The 16544-nt window shown below is 47.5% G+C and overlaps 1 protein-coding gene across 1 annotated transcript in view; it reads left to right on the top strand.

Moving 5' to 3' along the window:
- The window catches only part of LOC107107624 (1-phosphatidylinositol 4,5-bisphosphate phosphodiesterase gamma-1-like), a gene marked incomplete at its 3' end in the record, with an annotated part of 24882 nt that overhangs the window by 4532 nt on the left and 3806 nt on the right, over positions 1-16544 (top strand). Inside the window, exons 4-7 of the mRNA XM_015407930.1 lie at positions 4063-4110; positions 11516-11600; positions 12405-12485; positions 15093-15127. Of these exons, the coding sequence (XP_015263416.1) occupies positions 4063-4110; positions 11516-11600; positions 12405-12485; positions 15093-15127 (249 nt within the window). The remainder of the gene's footprint in view (positions 1-4062; positions 4111-11515; positions 11601-12404; positions 12486-15092; positions 15128-16544) is intronic.

The following is a 16544-nucleotide window of genomic DNA, read 5'->3' as shown; positions in this document are numbered from 1 at the left end:
TGCAGGAAATGACCCCTGGTCTTAAGTCAGAAAAACATTTTTGTAGCATTTCAACATTCCGCATAGAATATTTCAACACAACCCCAATACCTAAGCAAGTGCACTCTTAATTCTATGAAGGATATCCTTGGTTATTCTGCCAAGACCCATAACAGCTGGGTGGTTGATCAGAACAGCAAGGAACAAGGATTAAAATCAGACATTACGTCCCCTCTTTCACCCATTGAAGCTACTGTAACTGTCCATTAAGCCTGCGGCAAGACTTTGACATACATCTGACATAAACAACAAAGTCAGCCGCTTCTTTTCTATCGCTCGGGTCAGGAAAAATCAAGGAAAGCTGGGTTAAGCCAGGGTGATTCACAGAATCAAGGACGCTCGTTTCTGATATTCTTCTCTCGTCAGAATTTTGTTAAGAGTCTTCTGACCGCTGTAAAGTATAAACATTCTCCGTAAGCAAGAGCCACATGAGGTGAGGTCGTGTCCAGCATTCCCTCTAAGCTGAGCTAGTGTGAGCTAGCTCACAGTTTTTTAGCCTCCAGCTCACAACTGTTTGTCTTAGCTCAGGAAGGATGGGGCTCCAGAGCAAACTAATCGAGGCAGCAGCCAAATGGCTCGCTCACAACGTTAACGCCAGGAGCTCACAAAGTAGAATTTTTGCCACAAGACACCACTGCTTAGAGGGAGCATTGGAAGGCCACATACAGCAGAGTCCTGAGGCTTCCAGGGAACAGAACAGAACCAGAGTTTCAACTATATAGGCTAATTACTGTAGATAACTAACGTATTATAGTTGTACCAGAGGTTTTGCAGAGTTTTAGCAGAAGACTGCGAATCAGTCCAGCCCAAATTCTGCAACATTTCTAACCCTCAGGGCTACAAGCATGGACGGCTTCAAAAGGGAATTAGATAAGCATATGGAGCAGAGGTATAGATAGGGGCTCTGGGGCAAGTGATGCTCTGTCTTCTTGGTGTTTGGGGGGGGGTCAACAGTGGGAGGGCTTCTAGTGTCCTTCTAGTGTCCTGGCCCCACTGCTGGACCTCCTGATGGCCCCTGGTATTTCTGGCCACTGTGTGACACAGAGTGTTGGACGGGATGGGCCTTTGGCCTGATCCAACATTGGTGTCTCTTATGTTCTTATGAGAAGGCAGCCTGAAGATATGGGGCCTGAACAAGGTAAAAACTCAGAATAATGGGGTGGGATTGGGGCTGACCAGCTAAAGAGCAGACGTAACCCCTTTGTGGCAGATATGAGTGGAAAGGAGCAATGCTCCCTCTAAACTGCGGAGTCTTGTGAGCAAAAATTCTACTCTGTGAGCTACTGGCATTAAAATTGTGAGCGAGCCATTTGGCTGCTACATCAATTAGTTTGCTCTGGAGCCGTCCTTAATGAGCGAAGACAAAAATGTGTGAGCCAGAGGCTAAAAAGCTGTGAGCTAGCTCACACTAACTCAGCTTAGAGGGAACACTGGAAAGGAGTAGAACACACTTGCATTGGGCAGCTGTTGAATATGTATAAAGCAAAGGTAGGCACAGGCTTACTAAGGGCCCCCGTGGTTGCCAACTCCAGGTCGGAAAATTCCTGGACGTTTTGGGGTGGAGCCTGGGGAGGTCGCCGTTTTGGGAGGCGTGGGCCTCAGCTAGGTGTAATGCCCTCGAGCCCACCCTCCAAAGCAGCCGTTTCCTCCAGGGGAATTGATTTCTGTGGTCTAATCAGTCATGATGATTCCGGGTGCTTTCCAGGCCCCACCTGGAGATTGGCAACCCTAGCCCCTCACAGGCAGCTGGGGGAAATTTCCTCTTGGGCCATGCATGCTGGAAGGGCAGAAAATGGTTCCCACGGAGCGGTGACCAAGTCTTGGGGGCGAAGAAGTCTGTTGCAGGGGGCGGGGCGGCATTTGGTGAAGATCGGGGTCAGATCCAAACCAGTGTTTCTGTGGGTGCAGGGATGTTGACTCACAAAGCACAGTTCTCCCCCGTCCCATTGCAGCCCCAAATGCCCCCCAAAATCTTGTTCCTAGTGGGGCATCCCCTCTCCCCCAAGCTCAAGATTTCAGGGGACGTTTCAGGCTGCCACAGGAGGTGAGCAGTGTTCCTTCTAAGCTGAGTCAGTATGAGCTAGCTCACAGTTTTTTAGCCTCCAGCTCAGATTTTTGTCTGAACTCCGGAAGGATGGCTCCAGAGCAAGCTAATTCATGCAGTAGTCAAATCGCTCGCTCACAACTTTAATGCCGGTAGCTCACAAAGTAAAATTTTTGCTCACAAGGCTCCACAGCTTAGAGGGAGCATTGGAGGTGAGGAAACAATCGCCCCGGTGTTGGACTGCCTGATGGCACCTAGTATTTTTGTCCACTGTGTGACACAGAGTGTTGGACTGGATGGGCCCTTGGCCTGATCAAGTCAAGTCAAGTTTATTCGTACGGTCAAGCGACCAGCCAATAGAACGTTTCCAAGAAGAAGAATAAAATATACAATAAATACATAAGTACATAGTAAATACATACATCGAATAAATATAAAAACAAACAAGCCAGCCTTTAAACGCTGGTTTAACAACACAATATATCATTGAACAACACAATATATCATTGAAACGCACCAATACAACCCTAATTTGTCATCAGATCACTATCTAAGGTACAAGCTTCCTCTTTTGGCCTGATCCAACATTGGCATCTCTTATGTTCTTATGCTCTTTGAATGGAAAACTTTCCATCTGCAGAAACCAACTGATCCAACATTGGCTTCTCTCATGTTCTTATGCTCTTTGAATGGAAAACTTTCCATCTGCAGAAACGTCTTCTCTGGATCCAAGGCAAGGGTGTGTGGCCAAGGCTGTACTAGCCTTCATAATGTAGACATTCTGTGGGGCGGTGTAGTCGGCCCCTGGTGTGGACAAACCCCAGCGATGTCCTCAGCCTATGCCAGAGTCTGTCGGCTACTTTCCAGGTAAATCAAAAAAGCAAAAAAAAAAAAACCAGTGAAAAGTGACGCTCAATAAAAGATAATAAGTATCCATATGTAGTGTTTTTCTCAGGTTATGTATAGTGCCAAAATACAAAATTCCGTATCCCCATGTATTAGTACAAAAATCTCATTACTGATTCACAAGTTTACACAAGTCCAAATCCTAACGAAGATTCCAGATAAGTCTTCCGTTTCAAATGTCTTCCTCAGAGATGGGCAAATATGTATCTTCAGTGCTGGATTATTCTATATGTTGGTTCTCAAAAGTTTTCAAAATGTTCAGTACTGATTTCAAAGGCCATCAAGGTTCAAGTCTCAGAGAATGCAGAAACATGAGTTTCAAGATGGGCTAACTATTATCTTTTAGTAGGTACAAACTCTTTTGTTTCTATATTCGTCCACCTCTGAAGAAGACATTTGAAATGGAAGACATCTGGAATCTTCGTTAGGATTTGAATTAACAAGTAGAATCCTCATTTACCCTTTTGCATGACTCACAAGTAGTTTAGTTTTAAACATCTTATAATTATTTTGATATAATGTACTGTTAAACTTTTCTCCTTTTAACATTTTAATGACTTTAAGGTTATATGTTTTATTTTTAGAGCTGAAAGCTAATTTGCTTGTATTTAACAAGCATGTATATTTTGATAAATGGTCTTTGACCGCAAATAAACTTCATTCAAATAGGATTTGAATTTGTAAATTTGTAGTGAGATTTTTGCACTAATAAGTGTGACACGTGTGAATATTGAATTTTGTATTTTGGCACTATATCTATCCTGAGAAAAACACTACATATGGATATTTGTTATCTTTGTTGAGCATCATTTTTCACAGTCTTTTTGCTTTTTTGACTTAACTGTTTTGTCTGATTCTCCTAGATTTTGCTGCTACTCCAGGTGCAGGGTCTGCCCCACACAACTACTCTGTGAGTTAAGGGTTCATAACCTTTAATCCACTCCCACTGCCTCTTGAGTACACAACATGGCCATCAGCTGAAGATACCAGAAAAGTCTGTTTTTCCACCCGTATCACAGAGTAGTTTTGTCATCTGTGTGAATCTAAAATATCCCTCCCTTCTCTTCCCTTAGGTGGCTGCGGAAACAGTTTGACCTGATGGACAGATCGAGAGAAGGCAGGTGAGTGTGGAGGGGACCCGCCGGCAAGAGCTTCCAAACACACCTTGGTTGCTTCCAGCCGTGCTCCATAGGCAGTGGCTCCTTCTGTTTGCTTCTTTGTGCAAAGGTTCTGTTTTGCATTCAGAAGGTCGCAGGTTCGATCCCCGGCATCTCCAGTTAAAAGGACCAAGTGGTAGGTGATGTGAAAGACCCCTGCCTGAGACCACGGTGAGCGGCTGCCAGTCTGAGTAGACAAGACTGACCTTGACGGACCAGATTCAGTATAAGGCCGCTTCATGCATTCTTGTGAGATGGTCAGGGGTCATTTCGTAGAAAAAGAGGTGCAGGCGCTCATTAGCATAACTCATTAGCATAACTTATTTTGCATATGCCACACTCCCTGACATCACCAGAAGTGTGTCAGAAGGCAACACCCACCGCTCAGGCTCCACTGGACTGTTTGGGATTGCTAGCTATTGGGGGGGGGGGTGCAGATCTGTCCTTGCAGAGGAGGGAGAGCTTGTACCTGAATAAAACTTGGTCTTAAAGGTGCCACTGGACTGTTTTGGACTGGGGGGGGAGAGGTACTCTGCAACTTACCTGGCTGCTTCTTGCTCTGACTGAGGGCTGCTGGGAGCAGGGGGCGGGGCTTCGTGCATGAGCCCGCCCCCTGGGCTCTTTACTGCCGGAGCTCCGCACCTGTGCACTCCTGCAGGAAATGACCCCTGGAGATGGTGTTAAACATCTTGGTGAATTCAAATACAGCCATTTTGCCTTGGAAGCTCCCAGGAGACTCGTGCCTTTTAGCCTCTCAAGTGCCACTATATTCCTGTCTTATTTTGCTGCCCCGGGCTAACCATGCTACCCACCTGGAATTAGTGTATAAAAGCAGGAAAAGAAGCTTTGCGGAGTTGGGTGGTCTCCTGGCCCCCACAGAGTAAGGCAAACAAAGAATTCTGCTAGTTTCCGCTGAGATCCTGTGTCTTGGGTGGACCGCTCCATGTAGCAGGTGGGAGGGCTCTCATAAGGGGATGCATCTCCATGTAAAAACACATCCCTGTGCATTGAAGAATAGCAGAAGAAGAAGAAGAGGAGGAGGAGGAGGAGGAGATTGGGTTTATACCCCGCCCTTCACTATACAAAGGAGTCTCAGAGCGGCTTACAATCTCCTTTCCCTTCTCCTCCCCACAACAGGCACCCTGTGAGCAATGCTCCCTCTAAGCTATGGAGTCTTGTGAGCAAAAATTCTACTTTGTGAGCTACCAGGCATTAAAGTTGTGAGCAAGCGATTTGGCTACTGCATAAATTAGTTTGCTCTGGAGCCCTTCTTCCTGAGCTGAGACAAAAATGTGTGAGCCGGAGGTTAAAAAACTGAGCTAGCTTACACTAACTCAAGCTTGGAGGGAACACTGCCTGTGCGGTAGGTGGGGCTGAGAGAGTTCTTTCGAGGACTGCTCTTGAGCGAACAGCTCTGAGAGAACTTGTGACTGACCCAAGGTCACACCAGCAGGTGCATGCGGAGGAGTGGGGAAGCAAACCCCGTTCTCCCAGATTAGAGTCTGCACTCTTCACCACTACCCCAAACTAGCTCATCCTGGCATGCTAGCTTTCTGCCTTCAAGGAGGTTGTTCTCTTCTGTATGAAGGAGCTGTGTGAGACCTCATCACCTGAGACCTGCGTTGGTTCATCCCAGGCAGACGTGTTTCACTTCTATCAGCACAAGGCCCCAGGCAGGCTGGAACTCGCTGAAACGGATTAGTCAGATATATGGAGGGCAGGATTCACATTACAGATGGCTGTTAACGATAATAACTAAATGTGGTGGGCTTTCCTCCTTTGAAGGTTTCCAAGCAGAGGCTAGGTGGATCCATCTGACAGCAATGCTGGTCCTGTGAACTTGGGCAGATTACGAGAGGGAGGGTAGGAAGGGTTGCCTCAGGGCTTAGTTCTCGTGGCCCTTTCTTACACGCCCAGGGAAATGCCTATCGCCCCGTTGGGGTCAGGAAGTAATTTTTCTCCAGGCCACTTTGGCCGGCGATCTTGGAGGTTTTCTGCCATCTTCTGGGCATGGAGAAGGGGGTCATTGGAGGTGTGGGAGGGGGGAGGTATTTGTGAATTTCCTGCCTTGTGTAGAGGGTTGGACTAGATGACCCTGGAGGTCTCTTCCAACACTATGATTCTATGTCTTATGGGCTTCCCAGATGTGTGTGGCCGGGTGACATTGGATGCAGAATGCAGCCTTGGCCTCATCCAACAGGATGGTTTCGATGAACTTGTCTCGGGAGTTAAACGCAGTTGTTGTCTCCTGCGTCGTGGAGGGATGGCTCTCAGGAGGTTTCCATGAAGCCGAGTCCTTGCACGTCTCTCTTTTCCCCCCAAACAGGGCTAAAATCGTACCTGGCCATCAAACAGTTTCTCTTTCTAAAACAAAGATTATAGAATCCTAGAGTTGGAAGGGGCCATGCAAACCATCTGGTCCAACCCCCTGCCCGATGCAGGACCAGCCTAAAGCATCTCTGACAAATATTCGTCCAGCCTCTTCTTGAAAGCTCCAGCAACAAACACACAGGAAACACGGCAAAATTAGACAAACGTAAAGAAACACCGTGTTGGAACAAAACACACTCTACTAATATGCACTTGTGTCTTCATATATTGATTTAAATTTCTTCTTGAAAGCTGCCCGTGAAGAAGAAGAAGAAGAAGAAGAGGAGATTGGATTTATACCCCGCCCTTCACTACCCAAAGGTGTCTCAGAGCGGCTTACAAACTCCTTTCCCTTCCCCCTCCCCACAACAGACACCCTGTGAGGTGGGTGGGGCTGAGAGAACTCTGACACAAACTGCTCTTTTTCAAGGACAGCTGTGCCAGAGCTTGTGACTGACCCAAGGTCACATCAGCAGGTGCAAGTGGAGGAGTGGGGAATCAAACCCGGTTCTCCCAGATTAGAGTCCGCACACTTAACCACTACACCAAACTGGAGCTAACCACCTCCCTAGGCAGCTGTTTCCACCCTTGAACCACCCTGACCGTGAAACAGTTTTTCGTGAGATCCAGCCGATAACTTTCTGCATATAATTTAAACCCCGTTGCTTTGGGTCCTGTCCTCTGCTACCAACTGGAACAGCTCCTTGCCCTCTTCCAAGTGACAGCCCTTCAAATATTTAAAGAGAGCGATCACGTCCCCCCTCAGTCTCCTCTTCTCCAAACTACACATTCCCGAGGCCCTCGGCCTTTCCTCGTAGGGCTCGGTCTCCAGACCCCTGATCATCCTCGTCGCTCTCCTCTGCACCCTCTCGAATTTGCACACATCCTTTTTGAAGTGATGCTTGAGGGTAGGCAGACAGAGCACAATCCGGGCAGGCTCCTCTCGCTACCTTGGTGTAAAATAGTGCACGCGCAGCATGGCTACTCTGGTGCACTGCAGTCGGACACCCCTGTGGTCTTTTGCCTGTACCTGTGTGCCAGCAGTCTGTAAACAGGATGCTGGATAGCCGAGGATGGAGGTCGGTGCAGGAAGGGAAGGGCGTGGGGGCAGGAAGCCATGCGGGGCGAACCCAGCAGGAGGTGGAGATAGAAAGGATTTTTTTCCCCCAAGCCCTGTATACTACTTAGAGCCCTCTGCTCTCCAGCTGTGTATAGCTGAATTGAAGATCTGCTGTAATCCACAGAGATTATTCAGTAAGGATCGCAGTGCTCTGTGTTCTTTTTTAAAATTTCCCACTGGGTGCATTTTAAAGTGGCTTTAATCCCATTCCTGTTCCTGTAATCCCGTCGGAATTAATTCAAGACCCACTGATGACAATTACCCTCGGACTATTCCGGCCAAAACAGTCGTTGCGTCTCCTCAGTGCTACGTTAATCGGATGCTTAATTTAATCCCGGTGGAATTATTTTGTAGAAAGACAGCCTTAACGACGCGGAGAGAGGTTTTACAAACCAAACGCTTTAATCCAATTTGGATTTCCAGATGCTCCTGACCTCGCGAGCGTTGTTTGGGACGTGTTACGCGCGATAGCGGTGCTTTACAAAGCAGGCCGTTGCCAGCTAACTCAGGGTGTGTAGCTCTCTGTTTTAATCCTGGGATATATTTTACATTAAACTGATGTTCAGTTCAGGATTAAATACACATCCAGTGCACAAGCTAATCAGCCTGGATTTATTTTATTAAATATAATTAAGACATATCAAGACTCTTGTATGAGACATATGAGGGCTGGTGTTCCTTAGAGCCAATTTGGTGTAGTGGTTAAGTGCGTGGACTCTAATCTGGGAGGAACCGGGTTTGATCCCCCACTTCTCCACTTTCATCTGCTAGATGACCTTGGGCAAGCCATAGTTCTGACAAGAGCTGTTCTTGAAAAAGGGCAGTTCTCAAGAGAGCTCTCTCAGTCTCAGCCCCATCTACCTCACAGTGTCTGCTTTGGGAGGGGAAGGGAAAGGAGATTGCGGGGAGGGCGGGGTATAAATGTAAATAAATAAATAAATGAATGAATCTCTGAGTAAAGGGTGGGGTATAAATCAAATCTCCATCTCCTCCTCCTTGTCTTCTTCATCCTCTTCATTGTCTCCTCCTCCTCCTCCTCCTCCAGAACAGCTTTTTACCATAGCATTACCATTTCATAAGTGCCACCTACATTCAACAAGGAACTCAGAGCTTGGTTTTGCTTTGGAAGACCAGGAGTCCCCTTCATACTTTTCCTTCGGAAAATGGCATGAAAATGTCCCATCTGAACAAGGGGACTGGCGTATTCTTTGACAAGCCCCTCAGTCAGCCCCCTTGGGTCTCATCCAAAGAGACCAACTTAGTGATCCGGCCCCTTGTGTGCAGTTCCCAATTCCATTAGGGGGCGGTAAGGGAAGAATGGAAGGTTCATCTTGAGCTGCCTGGGGCTCAGGTTGACTTGGAACCTACAGAGGGCCGGTGATCTGCATCGACCGCAACTCTTTCCGCCCCGTGCAAAACCACCCCCCTGCACGGCAGTGGTCTTTGGATTTTCTGGAAGCCTTCCGTAGCGCTAGAGACAGGATGTTTTCCGACTCTCTGGCCTACATCCGTATGGGCCTCATAACCCTTTGGTGTGTCAACAGTCGTCCGCCTTGTTTGCTTAGCTTTCGAATGCGCCTCGTTTCAAGGGCTACGTCGGGTTTACTGCGACATTGCAAATAATGATTCAAGGGATGGTCACCCACGCCTTACGCCTCGGCGCGTCCCCCCTCCCTGCCCATCTCCTGGGAAATGGTCCCTCCTGGTCTTTGTGGGTCGCTGTGTTGGTCAGAAGCAGGAGAACAACGTTTGAGTCCAGCGACACCTTTAAGACCAACAAAGTCTTATTAAAGGTATAAGCTTTCATATGCATAAAACTTTGTTGGTCTTAAAGGTGCCGCAAGAAGGAAAGGCTGAAGGGTCTGGGATTTGTTAGTCTAGGAAAGAGACTGATCTCTCTCTCTCTCCTCTTCTTATGTTCTTACCGTGGCCACAGGGGATACACAGCTTTAAAAAGGGATTCGATATGTAAGCAAAACACCGGTTCCTTTTTCCGTAGGTGGTGGTCTTGTAATATAACAAAAAAAAATAAAAATGGATATGGATACATGAGATATTGCAAAAAATGTTAGAAACAACCAGGGGTCATTTCATAGAAAAAGAGGTGCAGGAACTCATTAGCATAACTCATTAGCATAACATTTGCATGTGCCACACCCCGCAATTTACCTGGCTGCTTCTTGCTCTGACTGAGGGCTTCTGGGAGCAGGGGGTGGGGCTTCTTGCATGTGCCCGCCCCCTGGGCTCTTTACTGCTGGAGCTCCGCTCCTGCGTGCTCCTGCAGGAAATGACCCCTGGAAACAACCATACCATTTGTACCAGCACTGTTTTTATTAAATATTATACCAGCGAGTTTTGAAAAACCAGACGCTTATATCATTATACACGTTATAACCATGGCTAGGGTCTTGTATGCAAAATACTGGAGAAAATAAGAAGTTCCGTCGAAAGAAGAAATAGTTTATAAATTACTGGAAACAGACCAATTAACTCTACAGTTACAAGATAAAAAAAGAATAAATCTTTGAGAAAACCTGGTCAAGACTATATAAACGGATTGAGGAATATCTTAAAAGATGTAGAGCATAACTATTAGGATATAAGCTCTACATGTTAAATGGTTAAATTAGTTTAGGTGCATAAAAGAATGATTCCATCTATGTAAAATTTAAGTAGTCATAATGAGTACATGATTCATGTTTGTTGTGTGTTAGTTTCTTTGTATTTGTAGTTGTTGTCTTTCTCTTTTGTAGAAAACCAATAAAATCTATTTTTTTTTAAAAAAGGGATTAGATGAATTCATGGAAGATAGGTTTATCAGTGTCTGCTAGCCATTGTGACTGAGGGGAACCTGAATTCCAGAGCCAGGAGGCAACATCAAGGGAAGGCCTTGGCCTCTCTGCCCTGTTGTTGGCTTTCCAGAGGAACTGGTTGGCCACCGGGTGAGACAGGATGCTGGACTAGATGGACCCTCACTGGTCTGACCCAGCAGGGCTCTTCTTGGGTTCTTGTCAGGGAAGTCCTTGGCCTCTGTGCTGCGTTGTCGTCCTTCCAGAGGAACTGGTTGGCCACCGGGTGAGACAGGATACTGGACTAGATGGGCTATTAGTCTAATCCATCAGGGCTCTTCTTATATTGTTATGAAGACCTCGGCTTTTATGCCATGTTGTTGGACCTCCAGAGGAACTGGTTGGCCACTGTTTGAGAAGGGATGCTGGATTTAGATGGACCACTGCTCTGATCCCGCAGGGCTCTTCTGATGTTCTTAGCAGGGGAAGGCCTCGGCCTCTCTGCCCTGTTGCTGGCCCTCCAGAGGAACTGGTTGGCCACAGTGTGAGATGGGATGCTGGACTAGATGGACCCTCACTGGTCTGACAAAGCAGGGCTCTTCTGATATTCTTAAGGAAAGGAAAGTAATATCCAGCCCCTGTACCTGTATTTGTCCTGGTGGGATGCAAGTTCTGCATTGGTGTTCTAGTCCGAGACTCTATACTTTGACTCCCTTCCACCCTTGAAAGCAGCCCTTTGAGATTGGGGTAGAGAACGAGAGATCCACGGGTGTGTGTCCATGTAGCAGCAGCCAATGCAGCCAGCTCCAGCAGGTGTGTGTGTGTGGCGCCTGCTCCCAAGGTGCTGGAAGAATTTCCCCAGCCGTCCAGTGTGCACAATTGTGGGCATTCGAAACCTGGATTGCAAATGTAAGTCTGGAACCGGTGTATGCCTTATACTGGAATTTAAAGCAGGAAAATCGGGGGTACAAAGACCCGGCCGTGCAGCAGCAGATTTAAGTTGAGCAAGTGGTCCAGAAGAAAGTCAGTTGTTGGGTTTTTTTGCATAGCCCTATTTTCACATCTCTTTTTCTCATTCAATGTGTTGCAGTGTCACTCCCAAGGATCTGAAGGCCCTCTTGCCACAGGTCAACTATCGTGTGCCTAATATGAGATTTCTGCGGGACAAACTTCTGGTGAGAAGACCTCCTCCCCTCTCCCTTCCTCTCCTCTCCTCCCCTCCTTTCCTGTCATTTCCTTTCCTTTCCTCTCCCCTCCTCTCCTCTCCTCCACTTCTTTCCTCTCCTCCCCTCCTTTCCTTTCCTCTTCTCTCCTTTCCTCTCCTCTCCCCTCCCCTCCTCCCCTCCTTTCCTTTCCTCTCTCCTCTCTCCTCCCCTCCTTTCCTTTCCTCTTCCCTCTTTTCCTTTCCTCTCTCCTCCTCTCCTCCCCTCCCCTCCTCTCCTCTTCTCCCCTCCTTTCTTTTCCTTTCCTTTCCTTTCCTTTCCTCTCCCCTCCTCTCCTCATTCTTCCATCTGTCCTATCCAATCTATTTGCCTGTCCCATTCTTACCCCGCCCTTCTTCCAAGAAGCTCAGGGGTCCATTCATGGTTGTCCTGTCCATATTTTATCCTCCTAACCCCCCTTTGAGGTAGGCTAAAGCTGAAAGGAAGCAACATGCCCAAGATCACGCAGTGAGCTTCATTGCTGAGTGTAAATTTGAATCCAGGTCTCGCAGGACCTAGGCTGACCCTCTAACCACTGTACATCCCTGGCGTCTCCTCACTTACTTTCCTGCTCTGTCCCGCCAAGCCCCTTGTGGGGGGAGAAACCCCTGCAGAAAAGGAGGGGGGCCTGGTCAATTCTCATTCAGCATCAGGGGTAAACTTTGACGCTGTGAGGGTAGACAATCTTTATTAGATCCCTTGAGACGTGGATACAGAGTTTTCTTGATCCGGCTGAGGCCTCCCGCTTGAACGCCTTTCTTCTTCTTTTCTCTAAAGGAGGTGGAAGTCAGGACCGAAATGACTTTCAGCCACTTTGCACATTTCTACAAAAACCTGATGTTTGACGCCCAGAAATCGGTAAGAACCCGAAGCAGACAGATCAATATCGGTGCCACCTGATCCCAGCGACGGGGTCACTCCGGAGTCAGCCAAAAGCTGGAGTTCCAGAGGCCTTTCATGGGATCGAGGATTGTCCTGGAAACAGGCCCGTAGCTAGGATTTTTTTAAGTCAGGGGGCATTTACATTTCTTAGGGGGCGCTGGCTGATTGATACCCGGCTCCTTCCCCACACCTGCTGCCACTCGGGGGCCCTGGGCTGGATGGGAAGTCAGGGGGCCTAGCCAGTAAGTCAGGGGGCCTGGCCCCGAGATGCCCCCCCCCCCGTAGCTACGGGCCTGCCTGGAAAGGATGCAGACACATTCAGTAATCAGGTGGCCCATTATGCGCTGGGGATGGATTGGAGAAGGCACTGGTGTCAGGCGCGGGGAGAGAGGGGCTAGGCAGGGGCCTTCTCTAATCCTGTCCAGTAAGGTGCTGAGGTGTGGAATGCAACACCCCTTGAGCAGTGCTCCCTCTGAGCTGTGGAGTCTTGTGAGCAAAAATCCTACTCTGTGAGCTACCGGCATGAAAGTTGCGAGCCAGCGATTGGGCTGCTGCATTAGTTCCTTTGCTCTGGAGCCCCATCCTTCCTGAGCTCAGACAAAAATGTGTGAGCCGGAGGCTAAAGAACTGTGAGCTCACTCACACTGACTCAGCTGAGAGGGAACATTGCTCTTGAGGGCTCTGGCCTTGGAAAAAGGGTCTCTTTCCTTGCCACCAACGTCATAGAATCATAGAATCATAGAATGTTAGAGTTGGAAGGGACCTTGCAGGTCACCTAGTCCAACCCCCTGCACTCTGCAGGAGCAGAGCCGAAAGAGAGCCCTACAACATACCCAAAAGATGGTCTTCCAGCCTCTCCCACTTGAAAACGTCCAGCGAAGGAGCATCCACCACCTCCCGAGGCAGACTGTTCCACTGCTCAACCACTCGTACAGTTAGGAAGTTTCTCCTGATATTTAGCCGGTCATCGACTCCCTTGTAGTTTCCACCCATTAGATCTGGTCTTGCAATCCGGAGCAAGAGAGAACAGATCTGCTCCATCTTCCACATGACAGCCCTTCAGATACTTGAAGACTGCAATCCTGTCCCCTCTAAGCCTTCTCTTTCCCAGGCTAAACAGACCCAACTCTTTCAGCCTTCCCTCATAAGACTTGGTTTCCAACCCTCTCACTGTCCCGGTTGCCCTCTTCTGGTCCTTAGTATCCCTCAACCCCACAGATGAGGCCCTGGATTGTCCTGGAAAGCGCCACGATCAAGTCACTCTGCCCATTTATGGCGACCTCCTGTGCGGTTGTCAAAGGAAGAGACGAACAGAGGCGGTTTTGCTGTCGTGATCCGAGCCTTCCTTGGTGGTCTCCCATCCAAACATTGACCAGGGCTGACCTTGCTTCGCTTCCCAGATCCAACGAGATCGGGCCAGCCAGGTCAAGGAAAGGGACTAAAACAGAGGTGGTTGGCCGTGGACTGCCTCTGTGTAGGGACCCTGGTCTTCCTGGGTGGTCTTTCGTCCAAGTACTATCCAAGGCCTACCCTGCTGATGAGTCTGGGGTAGCCGGGCCATCTAGGTCAGGGCTGGGAGCTGGCCCGTAGCGAATGTGGGGCCCATGGGGGCCCGGCCCCCTAGTGTTTCTTCTGGGCCCCCTCCCTCCCAGACTGCCCCCAAAGTACCCCAACTTACCACTTGCACTGTGCTTTGATTTAATTAGCTGGCGGGGGCCCCCGAGGCCCCCTCCCAAAAAAATTCCCTAGTTACGGGGCTGGCTGAGAGTCTCATACCGGCTCCGTTGTTTCTTTGTTCAGGCAGAAGCCCTTTGCAGAGATCAGTTCTGCCTCACAGCTCTGCCGATATTCCCAGTTAACTAGAATGCCGTTTCAAAACCTGTTCGTAAAGCCCGGTTCGTCCCCGGGTTTTTTTTCTCCTCCCTGCCCAAAGAAAAATGTTTAAACTGGCTTGCCGAGTTTGTATAGTTTTATTAGGTATAGCGATTGGAAGTGCCCTAAAGAGGAATAGATATCTTGGTAATACGAAACATTAAGTTAGATCCATCCTATCGAGCCAGGATCGTGTTTTAGAATTCCACTGCTGTAAAGATTTTTTTTTATTTCCTCCTGTATAAAGTTTGAAAATTATACTTTAATAGATGCTGTGTGTTAGGTGGAATATGAATTCCCAAATATCTCCATGGTTTTTCCAACAAGTTAAAAGGCAAAGAAGTCTCTGTTAGCTTTAAAGTGCTATTAGAAATATTTATTGGATGGATGGATGATTTTGATTGGCTAAAAGACAGACCAGAAATTTGGCTAAAGTCTTGTAATGTATTTTGAATTTCTTTTAGTGATTCTATAGGTCTGGTGAGATGTAAAATCGTATCATCTGCATGTAATCCAATTTTGTGTTCTTGTGGCCCGACTTAAATACCTTGTGTGTTTTTTGTTTAATCTTAAATATTCCGCTAAAGGTTCTAATGCTAAGATGAATAATAATGGGGATAATGGGCACCCTTGTTCATCCCCGGATGATTGATATCCGCTGTCCTCTTGCTTCCATCGACGGCCATTTAATTTTGCTCTTTTGATTGACAGATCATTGAGCAGCTAGAATTGTCTTTCCCCTTGCGGTAAGTACAAAGGAAAGCAACTTTTTCTACTTAGGAGGCAGGCCGGGCTTTGGGATAGACTGTGTGTGTGTGTGTGTGTGTGTTTGCACAAACGTGCGTGCTTCTTTAGAGCACAGGTCAGGAAGGGTGTTGACAAGTAGGGAGAGATTTCAAGGGCAGCTGCCAAGATAGTTATCGGTTCTGGCACAGAAATATTTTAAAGGCAGGCCGAAGGAACTGGCCATGTCTGAACTGACTGCAGATATGTAGCCTTGTTAGAGCCAAACTTGATGTTAACGGTGGCTGTGGGTCCGACCTTTGGCCGCCGATGCCATTTTAAACAAGAGCTTTAAAGAAAGGCCACATGGCCCCGGTCCTGATCAGGCCCGTGGGATGGGGGACTGGGAGATCTTTAATTTTAAATATCTCTATATATATTTACAAAAATTGTGTCCCACTTTCCTGTCCTTGCAAAGGGCCACCGTGGCAGCAAACGACTTAAAAAATACACGATAAAATCAGATTTTAAAACCATTAAGATCAACCCCCCCAAAACCAAAGATCAACCCATCATATTTTTTTTTTAAAAAACAGAGTTTAAAAAAGAGTTAAAATACATACAAAATACAGTTAAAATACATACAAAACAGAGTTAAAATCTTGTCGTCGTCCCCTACACCCTTCAAGTGCTGAAACAGGGCTTTTTCGGTACGTGAAAAGCCTCGGGGGGGGGGAGTCCACCAGCGGTCCCCTCCCCCCCGGTAAGCCTCGGGGGGGGGAGATCACCAGGTGTCCCCCTCCCCCGGTGGCATTTTTTAAATGCCCAAGGTTTTATCTAAAATGTCATGGACGGCCACAGGTTGGAAATATGGCTGCCATAATGTCTAGTTTGGTTTTGAGTCTTCCATAGCTAAATAAAATGGAAGTCTGGTAGGGCACCTTAAAGACTAATGACATTTATTTCAATGTGTGCTTTTTGTGAGACACGGCTCACTTCCTCAGGCATGTGAAGGGAAGTCAAACTTGGAATTATATTTAAAGGGAAGATTTCGGGGGAGGGGGGGGAATGAGGCAGAGAGATGGTTGCGAATTCCATCCTGAGTCTTCCAAGTGTACATTCTCTGTGTAAATGACTAGAACAGGATTAAAAGTTGCAAACAGACAAGGAAGAAGACAAAGTCAACTCGGGAAGAGGTGGTCAGAAGTTTAAGTGGAACTTAACGGATATTGGTAACGAGGTTATGGACTGATGATAAAACACGTTAAGAGCAGCCAATGAAAATTTCTTGAGACTTGGTCTTAGAGAGCTATTAGGAGACTGAAATTAGTAAGGAAACGCAAGTCTCTGTTTGAGCCAGGATGACACGTACAATTCAATTTCTAACAGCACTTTCATGTTTTATATTCCTTTTTTAAAAATTTCCTTCCCCCCCCCCCT

Source organism: Gekko japonicus, unplaced genomic scaffold, assembly GCF_001447785.1.
Source record: "Gekko japonicus isolate JY-2015 unplaced genomic scaffold, Gekko_japonicus_V1.1 scaffold5144, whole genome shotgun sequence".
In the NCBI taxonomy this organism is placed as follows: Eukaryota; Metazoa; Chordata; class Lepidosauria; order Squamata; family Gekkonidae; genus Gekko; species Gekko japonicus.
The sequence above is the reverse complement of the archived record's forward strand: the minus strand, read 5'-3'. Positions and strand labels throughout refer to the sequence as shown.